The following is a 10,799-nucleotide window of genomic DNA, read 5'->3' on the forward strand; positions in this document are numbered from 1 at the left end:
GCGACACAATTATTTTGATTGCCTAGGTTACTTAACGAGCGCCCATATCTCGGTACACGAGCCTTTTTGTATTCCGCCCCCTCCCCCCCCCCCCCCCGGCATGAGGTGCGGATTTTATCAGACGTAAATAACGAGCTATGAAATAAAGAATGGTAACATACTCGTTATTTGAGACCGGCAAAAATAAACTACATCTGCAATGGATGGCATAAAATAAGCGAACTGAAGGTTTAATTTTGACGGTTAAGGCATCCATCCATAAGTTGCACTTAAAAATATAAAATTCATTAATCATTTCTTGTTTCAAGATGTAACTTGCAGTCGTTGTGGCACGTCACACATGTCAGTTTAATGCTGGTAAGATTTAGTAATAAATCCTTGTTTAACTACGACCGAGTGAAATAATGGCGAGGCAGTCAATAAAATGAGTGGAAATGAGTGTCCCGCTTGGGCAATGTCTGTGTAACTGCATGCAGGATCATTTGGCTGGCGAGCTCGTGTCCGTTTCTGGAAGTAGTGGCCTACATAACGGCCTCTCACGTGACCCTTCCAGAAGCGCTGTGGTCCCTTGGAGCAGGATGCAGGCGTGTCAAGACGCTCATTGTGCCGCCCCTAGACCCACTGTGAGCCATTACTTAAGGATTTTATTGTGAATACCATCGAATGCCTTTATAGCGAAGTGTTTGAGGCCTGCGAAACCATTCTTTATACAGGTAACTTCGTTGCAAAGGTCGCGCACCACACCACTCACAATAGAACCGGGAAAGAATTATTCCTTAGTTATACAGGCTATTTCGTTGTAGAGGCGTTCGTTGCAGGTGCGCTCGACCGTAATCGGTATGCTAACGGCCTATTCGGTTGGGAGCACAGTAGAATCCAATAGGGCACGGACGGATGGACAGACCCAGAAAAGTGGGCGAAGTACCCTAAGGATGCTAATCACATTAAAATTACTATCACTGTTCAATGACCCTTCAGAGCAACTAACTGCTCTGAGAGACACTGTTTAATAGATACTGCAGATATTTTCCTGTCCATGCACTTAGCATCCTACCCCCAGATGACAAGGGTGGTACATGAAATGACCCAATCGTCAATATAGTACACACGCACAGTGACGGCACTCACGAATGATGACAGTATTAACGCGACAGTGTTAAAGGCCCCGTGTCGCAGAAAATCCGGCGTCGGCGTCGGCGTAGATGTCGGCATCCGTGGCGGAGAAAATCATCCCGAACCACCCCGACCGCGCAGGCGCTCCACGTGGCGCAACGTGTTAGTGAACAAAAATTGAATTTCTCAAAGTAAAGTCTATCAGAAAAATGGCAAAGTACGACTTAACCACAACCTACAGACATGGTGGCGTCGGAGTGTTATTTGCATGTACGAGAAAACATAATTCTGTTACGAGGAAACTCAAACACAAACCCCTTTTCCAGCATTTCTACCATACCAACAGCGGCGCGCTCGGGTAGGCTACTTGCGAAAATATTATCCAGATGGCGTTCGCATCCTCGGCAGGTCAAATTGGGACATGGCCTGCCTAATGCGTTTTGGACACACGCGCGCGTCGGGGCAATAAAAACAATTAATAAAATAATAAAAAAGGTCCTAGGGCCTTCACATTTTAATATAAGACGACTTATATTGTCCCTAGAAAAACGTCTTCCCAGCAATGCATTTCTGTTTAAAAGTAAGCCGACTTAAAGGGGATTGGTGTAAGCTTGGTCTTTGTAAGCTGGCTTTCCCACGTTCTCTGCTGCAGTGAAGCCTACTCAAAGAAAATGCGATGCGAACGGGGCCCGATAACGCTATCGCGTTCCGCTCTTAAAGGCGGAGCTTAAGCGTCCTCCAATTTTTAATGCTCAGCGCAGTATCTCGAGTTTTCTTCCCCAATCGGACGACCTAACACGGCGCTCGTTTAATAAACTGTCTTTCTTTTTTCTTTTTTGCACGAAGACGACCTCGGGGTTGTGACCGTAACATTCCTTCGTCATGCCTCCTTGAACAAGGACTGTTACATCGCCGTGTTCTGCGTGGAGTATAACGTTTTGCCACTTCAAATAATAATTGCTTAGAAGTCAGCGCATGACGTTGTGTCCCTCCGAATTGCCAGATGTACAGCCCCCCCCCCCCCCCCTCCCGAAATGTTCCTTGTAATATGATGGAAAGTTAGGCTAGTTGTTATTGCCGTCTCATCAGCAACCTAGCGCGCAGCTAAATACGAGAGACGAAGGTGTTGTACGTCTTCGTCTCTCGCGTCTTTTGCTGCGCGTTAGGTTTTTTCATGATAATGTTCCTGCCTAGTGTGCAGCCGTGTAGTGCAAAACAATTTAATCAATATGCAATAGAAGCATTGAACATCAGGTGTAATGTCGTGTTACTGTTCCAAGCAGAACAAGTCGTAAATGCTGCGCATTCAGCTTGCTCCTAAAGTTCTACCTGTTTCGTGGTTCATTTCGTACATTGCTGCAACCCGATCTCAAAGCGAAGTATTCTCCGACAGCCACCACTTTACTGCGGGCGGGCGGAGTACCTCGTTCTTCTGGTTGGCCGATACCGGCCATAGAGCAGTCTAAAATTGTCCACAGGGGCGAGTGGGTCTTTGTTTTATTTTGCTTTCATCCTTATATCTTGTCATTAGAAACCTTCTGTCTTACTTATTATAAATATAGACACCACAGCATATAATGCGAGTATCTACACAACAGTTCGCTACCACAACAGCTACATTTTTCATACAACGGTACTTTACAAATCATGAATGGTTCGCATTACATAGACGTCAACTACAGTTGAGTATGCCAAATTATTTAATACAATGATCATTAGCCATGTCTTTCTAAATGCAGAAAGAAGCAAGGATATGCTGGTCATAGAGTCTGCCAGATGTTGGGAAAGTGCTGGCCTGAACTGCAAGTGCTGTGCATCGGGGGAAGGAGCCTCACACTGGCAAGCCTCTGCTGCGTTTGTATGCATTTTCTTTCGTTTTGTTTTCGCTAAGTGAAAAGAACAACAATAATCTATGGCTGCTTCGCGCTAACACGCGATCGAATTGGGCAGGCTATATAGGTAATCTTTTGCCTCATGCTTCTTTCGCCCGCCTTTTGTTGTCTTTGATATACTTTGACATGCACTGAACCAGAATAGCAATTAGGGCAATTGGGTCGAAGTTCAAGATTCAGCAGCGCAAACACCGAAGGGCAGAAAGAAATGGTATATGATGAAATATTTTTTTTTTTTAAATAGACGAGATTTGTTGTCTCCGACTTTCCCGTTTCACCTGTATACAATTTCCTCCCAACTTTGACATGACCCCGATATCTTCCGACTTAGTTTTCATATCCTTCGGCCTGCTTTCTAAAACCTTGGCATGCTTTGGATAGCTATCTCTAAAGTGGGCTATACCTGCTTATTTTATTCTTACCTAATAAGCAACAATACATCTTTCAATAATTTGCTATTTACCTTTATACATCCGATAGACACCAGACATTCCTACAAAGCAATTCCGCATGCCTTTGGGCAATTTCGACTGCAGGTGAAGGCTTTCAAAAAACCTTCGATGTTGATTTTATTTATTGTGCCTCTGAAACATAGCAATTCATTCATTCATTCATTCATTCATTCATTTATTTATTTATTTATTATTTATTTATTTATTTTATTTATTTATTTATTTATTTATTTACAATATACTGAGCTCATATTGCAACAACAAGGTGGGATTTCATACATATTAAATACAAAAATAGAAGCACATGTCATCAAAGGTAAATCCTACTCGGAAGTGCGCATCATAAGAAACAAAAAATATATTGAAAACGTTCTGCAGCAAAACAGTGAAAGAGCGCAAGTATTTCTGAACAAGTATCTCAGTAGGGATTAACGTGTTAGTTTAAAAAGCATGCTGATGAACCACAAATACGATGGAGAGAAAGAGAGGGAGAGAAACAAAGGAAATTAGGCAGGGAGGTTAACCAGAAAAAAAATTGCCGTAGTTGAACGTGGTTAAACCAAGTTTGTCGAGCGATAGCAAGGTTTTGCTTGCTTTGGGAAAGGACACAGACGTTGCTCGGCGCCGTCAACAACTACCGCATCTACAATTGCACCACAAGACAACACAGGCGCGGCAGCAGCGAGCTAATTGACCTTCATGCTGTCTCGCTTCAACGCGAACTAAGCGCCGAAAGCACAGCGCATACGAAGCTACCAGCACTCGGCGCACTTTGTACACATCGCAGATCGCTTTGAAGATGAGGCCCACGCGACCGAGCACTTTGTCCACATCGCAGATCGCTTTCAAGATATGGGCGCCCACGCGGCGTACGAAGCAGCCGCCGGTAGTGGCAGGCTAGTTTGACCTTGGCTGAGCTTGAAGGTCAGATTTACGGAACCAGGCGCTTTGTGGGGTTTGTACCTGGAGTAGTAGAGCTATCGCTCTAAAAGTATGCTTTGTTACCCTGCATGGGGTGAAAGGGGATTTAAAGCGATAGTGGGGAGGAAGACCGAGTATATAAACAGGGATCGGTGCACAAAATTGAAGTCATGAAAATACGATGAAAACGTGAGGAATACATAATAAGATGTGCGCTTGTACAAAAAAGCAGTACGTATTGTAGCAGCAACACTAAAATATTTCACAAGAACGTTCTTACGCTAGAACTGGCCGTAGGATCAAGGGCCAGTCAATCGCAACGTTGTACATGATATTAGCAAAGGCCAGCGGCTAATTACAAAGAGCACTTACGAACGAAAAGCTTTGCGAATTCGACTCGTGGGTCTGACCATCCGCTGAGGAGCCCGTCTGCGCCCATTCGTCGCTTGTTTTGCGCATAATTTCATTGCTGAGACATTCAATCACCTGCACTGGAAAGTTTAGTACCGGCAGCAACGCACAGCCCAGTGAGCGGACTCTCTGCAGCTTTCAGTGGCTTCGATGCGCCACTTATCGACGCTCATCTCGACAGCAAGAGTCGGGATGACCCCCCCCCCCCCCCCCTGCTTCTGAAAAAAAAAGGGGGGGGGGGAAGGGACGCACGGATAAGTTCACAATAGTTTCCAGTTTTTTTTATGCAATATAATCTGTTGCTTATTTTAACATATATAATACCTAGCCTCGTGCAGATGCTACCGAGATCTATGAGGTCGCGGGGAGCGTGTGCCAGAATTTTAATGTATCGCTAATCCATATTTCGTCTTCATGACCGCGGCATACCAAGGTACGTGCAGCGCTCACAAAGACAGGGACAAAGAGAAGAAATACGCTGGACCAACGCCTCCTCTATTTTTTCAATGCCAGCCAGATGCGGCCGATCCAATGGTTTCCCACCCTCTCCGATCGCCCTTTCCTACTCTCACCCGTCGGCTAGCGTTCGCGCCTGCTTGCGTTCGCGTGACGCAAGCAGTAGTATACCCTCTGGGTAGCGTCACATCGCGGCAACTCACTAAACTAAGGCGCACCAACGACTCCCATTGCGGAGCGAGCGATTGCACTGGCATTGAAAAAATAGAGGCGCTGGCTAGACATACAGTGATGGTCACACTAAGCTGTGTGTAATTAGAGACGTGCGTGATGCCAATTTAGCCTAATTTTAACAGCGAAGCTGTTCTAAGTCTAGCCTTCTAAGTCTGTCAGGCGGTGTCACGCAGGTCACGTGACCAGATAGGATGATACCACGCCGGGGGATGGCTGGTCACGTGACCAGCAGAGGAGGAGAGGGCTAACGCTGAGGGGGAGGAGGTGACCAAAGAAAGGCCGCGCTGGGCGCGAGGAGGAGAAGCGATGGGCGTAAGAGAAGGTGTTTCTGTGAAACCCGGCTCGAAAATAAAAATTGCTCGTCGGGCTGCGGATTCGAACCACCAACTTCCAGATTGCGAGAGCACCACGCTGACCGATTCGGCCACTGTTTTTTTTTTAATTCTTACGTGGCATTTATTGCGTCATGTATACTCGTATGCGAGAAAAATACTATCTGCGAAAAACGTACAAGCACCAGCAAACACATCTCATATTCATGGCCTAGAAAGGACCTAAAAACTCGTTAAGCACACCCTGTACACACAAAAACTACAAGTAGCTTTGATCTTAAAAGGGCGGCAACGACAAGCAACGTAACAAGAGGTGGTGCCCGTCCGATTAAAATTCTGTCAAGTCATACATGTCCTTCAAGTGACCAATCATTTGTGCGTAATGAAAATGGCGCACTTCTACGCTGCCAACAACCGCGCTCGTCGCTCGTCCGCACCGTCTCTTATCTCCACACGGCTCTGACATTTATGCGCCGTGCATTCGCCGCTCAGTTTCCGTTGAAACGATAGACGGCACGTACCTTCGCCCGCTGCGGCGTATGCTTGCTGCGGCGTATGCTTGCTGCCAGCGTTTTGACAGTCGTTGTCTGGAGTCATTCAGTGTGATCTATTCGTGTTTGTTTGTGCGCGCTCACACCACGCTTGTTCATTCAGTTAGTAATAGTCGGGCGACATTTTCCAACGCACGCTACACATGCAATGCTGCCCGGATCGGCAGTGCAGCACTACAGGTGTGTCCCTTCGCACGCGCTGCCCACGGGAAGCGCTTCTCATCAACAGCACCGTTTCACACGCGCCTTCTCGTGTTCATCGAGTCTCTCTTCATGTCGGTCTACTTACGCCGCAGCACACCTGCTTACTTAATCAGCTCATGTTTACTACAATTCATATTGCTACCAAAGCCGCTCACCTTACTTCGTATGACATTGCTGTGTTGCTATCGCATTCATTGCTTCGCCCTTAGGGCGAAACTGTGACATTTTTTAGTGCCATCAGTATCTTTATTATTGTCACTATAATTTGCTAATGAATGATCAGTGTATTAGTACTAGGACAGGTCAGCAGATTCACACATTTCCTCCTTATTTGGGGTGAAAATGTTACTATACGGAGCAAAATTATTATAAGATGATTACTTATCTTCGCCATTGTTTCTGCGAAAATCACGTGTCGCTGTTTTAAATGTATGTCAGGAAAATAGTGGCGTTTCGCTATTTCTATTTCTCTCTGTACCCACGTCACAGTGAGGTCCTGTGTGAACCTGTCATCCTTAGAGATTGACAGGGGACGAGACATCGATGAGGCATCTGCCGCTGTTCTGGCTGAAGCTGGATTACATCGAATCCAGCAGCTGTACTTAACGCACACCGTCATCTCACCCGGAGGTGCCATAATATTGCATGGTAAGAAAAAGAATATTCTATATTTGGTCTGCCATTTTTGCGAGACGATGACATGCGTGACATATTATACTGACACGCTGAAAACTCCGTGGTCTGCTTGTAGCATCTGCAAAAAAACTCTATTGACTTCCACATGCCAATATGTGATAGGACACTGTCATGCATCTAGTTTGTTAATGAAATTTTCCGTTCTTCCTAATTTATTCAGCGAACATTTTGTAAGTGTTTCTAATTTAAGTTAGTTTTATCTCCAGTAACTAATGAATCGGTCGTGTTTCAGGCAATAATTATAATCACTTAACATTTAGGCTATTGCAGGAAAAACCAAAAGCGGTCATTGTCGGGAAAGAGTAAGACTGCTGATACTGTCCGTAGTGGGTGTGAACCTTTTTGAGCTCTACCTAAACAATCAATCAACCGTGTTCCCAAAAGTGTTTGGATAAAATAACGGATGGCGAGGATCTACTCGCTTTATGCATGAATTTTTGCCGGGAATGTAATGATGCAAGCAGCAAAATCCTCTCTTGCTTCGCTGTCAGGCGATGTATTCGAGCGTACGCGTTGTCGCATCAGGCTGAGCTCATGTGGAGGTCTGCGATAAAACCGAACTCGACAAAATGTCACTGATATCATGCCCGTTAAAGAACCGCGGGTGGTCCAAAATAATCCGGAGTTCTCCACTACGGCGTGCCTCATAATCAGATGGTGGTTTTGGCACGTAAAACACCATAAATTGACTATTGTTGTCATGACATGATAACAACTTGGTGTTAAACTGGCAGCCTTCAACTTTGTTTCGAGAGGTAAGTATATGCAGTGCCGGCTTCCTCTGGTAAAGTATTGCTGCGATAAACAGGACTAAGCTGTAACCACAAATGGAATGGAAAAAATAAGTTACGAGCAATATCATCATTACTAGAAATCCGCGCACATGCTTGCTGATTGATTCATTCATGGGTTTCAACTCCTTTATTACGTACCAAAGCATCATTGGGGCTACGAGAAACGCCGTAGTGGCGTCTTTTGGATTAATTTTGACAACCGGGGGTTTTTCTATATATATATATATATATATATATATATATATATATTTGCTTCCACGGAAATGCAGCCGCCGTGGCCGCAAATCGATCCACGGTTTCGTGCTCAGCAGCAGAACGCCATAACCATGCACTGAGCCTCCACGGCCGGCCCGCGCTTCTTGGCACTAAGTAAACAAGGGGTACAAAAGGCCATGACAATGTGAATGACAATGTGGCGAAAGCTTGTACAAATTGCCGATGTCTGTCAGCGCTATGTAAAAAAGAGACAGATATGTGTAGAATTTTAGAGAGATCGGCGGAAGGTAGACTCTTCTCGCCTGCTGCTTTGCGCTGGGGGAGGGAAAGGGGAAAAAAGGCTAGGGTGACGATAAATACAGGTTTGTGTCTGATACACCCATCACAGGCGAATCATGACATAAACTGCTCAGAGACACAAGCAATGCTCAGATGACTTGCAAGTTAATTTGTAGTTCAGGCAGATGTGAAAGCGCACACAATAAACCAACTCATCGAGACCGCTTGTGATGTTCACGTGACTTCACGTAAGAGAATGAACTCCGGCAAGTCTTGGCCAAAGTTTTCAGCTCCGTCTACTCTCATGTCTGCAAAAGCTCCGCTTACAATTCTATAATTTTTTTACAGCGCAGCTGTTAGCCTCTCGGTGGTCGGCATTTTTCGTGCCCTGTCCATGGACAAAAATTATCATCATCAGCAATGGTTGATACTCCCCTAAGCACGCAAAAATGCAATAGCTCATTCCTCTCCTAATGCAGAGGCTACAAGCACTCAGTAAAGTGACGCGAACAATGCATGCATTCCAATCAGGCATACAACGTACACAACAGCGTAAGTTTCAATAACGAAAAAGCTCAAACAAGCATCTATTATCAGCAGCAATGGCACATACCTCCGTAAAACTGAGGCTACAAGCGCTCAGCAAAGTGAAGTGAACAGTGCATACATTCATTGAAATCACCCATGCAAGACACCTATACGTTTCAAGAAGAACAAGCTCAAAACAAGCACCCAAACCATCAATAAATCATTGCATACCCCCCTCGGCAGTTGTAGTGGTGGTTTTGCAACAGCTTCGCTGGACCTCCATTTTCGTAGGGCTGGGATGGCGAGTCATTGTTTTTTTCTTAATATATCTTCCTGCATATAGTCATGGCTGAGGCTTGATACAGGCCTGGTTTATGCAGGAGGCTGTCCAAGGCTGAGAGAAATTAGCGTCGTTCTGCACAGACGGGACTTCGATTCCGCGTCGGCATTCGGCAACTTCGTCGCTGGTTTTGGGGTATGCAACATCCTGAGACATTTTGCCGCTTCCCTTAAGAATTACCGCACTGTATCGAACATTAATTGCTGTAACAGACTCCCGCAAGAGTGAGGAAAAGCTCGACATACTCTGTAATTTGATAGATTCGAGTTTCGCAATTTGAGATCGTCGAAATGCGACATTTCTGAACTATGCGAACGACATATTATTCTAAAGCTAGGTTTAGAAGCGCGGTTTGTTGCTTATTTAGAAAGTGCACCATGGTGATGGAACAAAGTATTCGGTGACATTCAGAAGACAAACGCCGTGATATTTGCGGTGGTGCTGGTTTCTTAGAAATCGGCCTACAGAAGACGAGATGGTAGCAGGTCACTTAATTTGCTGACTTTGATTGCTACGTTATAATAAACAGGTGCATTTTAGACTTTGGTTGACACTCTGCAAGAGCTAAAAAAATCCAAACACATTGACTGTTACAGAGATCGTGAATGCCTGAGTTTCTCATTCCGTAAATAGTAGCATTTTCTCAATCTTAGTCCAGTGTTACAGTCTCATACACTTGTTAATTTGTTCAATATACGGTGCATTTTGGTACTGCCGCATACAACAAAATTCAGCGGCAATAACACCGTTCTTTCTTTCATGTTGGTGCATTTCGCTTGCCACTTTCCAGGCGTTGCAACAAAGGGAGCCGTTCGACACTTTCGTCAGGCTGGGCTTCACCGACGAACGAGACTATCTTGCCGAAGACAAGAAATGAACTGAACGATGTGGATGGCATTAAACTATACTTACATTTCAAACGTGTATGCTCTTCAGTTCCGAGTGCAATATCTGAGTAATACTACAAGATCACATGGTCAGGTTCCTATCTTGCCGCAACCAATGCCATTCGTGTTGATGAGCATTGTTACCAGTGTACATGTGTGCGTGTGTGGTGTGTGCGTGCGCACGTGTTCTAGCACATACGTGGCCTTTTTCGCCACCAGCCGCGGGCAACGTAGAACAGGACAGTTTTCCGCACAGAAACAGAGCGGCCTTCTAGAAACAGCGCCTCAATATCGATCTCTAAAGCTATAATGATTTTGCTGGAATCCCACCTTCATTTCCTGGAATCCTGACATTTCATACAATATTTGGCGCGTTCTTCAGTGATTCTACTTTTTCCCACAGACGTAATGAAAAAAAATGGACATAAGTAAATTAAAACTCACTAGTGCCGGGCTTGATGAAATTCATTTTTCTAACATAAATTAATTACTT

The 10,799-nt window shown here is 45.0% G+C and overlaps 1 protein-coding gene across 1 annotated transcript; it reads left to right on the forward strand.

Moving 5' to 3' along the window:
• Positions 1-450: 450 nt before the first annotated feature.
• On the forward strand, positions 451-10,323 carry LOC119455865 (uncharacterized). Its single transcript, XM_037717382.2, has 5 exons — positions 451-623; positions 2,853-2,971; positions 7,056-7,214; positions 9,460-9,554; positions 10,210-10,323. The coding sequence occupies exons 2-5, from the start codon at positions 2,890-2,892 to the stop codon at positions 10,294-10,296; spliced, it is 423 nt and encodes a 140-aa protein (XP_037573310.2). The 5' UTR covers positions 451-623; positions 2,853-2,889; the 3' UTR covers positions 10,297-10,323.
• Positions 10,324-10,799: the final 476 nt, after the last annotated feature.

This window comes from Dermacentor silvarum, chromosome 1 (assembly GCF_013339745.2).
Source record: "Dermacentor silvarum isolate Dsil-2018 chromosome 1, BIME_Dsil_1.4, whole genome shotgun sequence".
In the NCBI taxonomy this organism is placed as follows: domain Eukaryota; kingdom Metazoa; phylum Arthropoda; class Arachnida; order Ixodida; family Ixodidae; genus Dermacentor; species Dermacentor silvarum.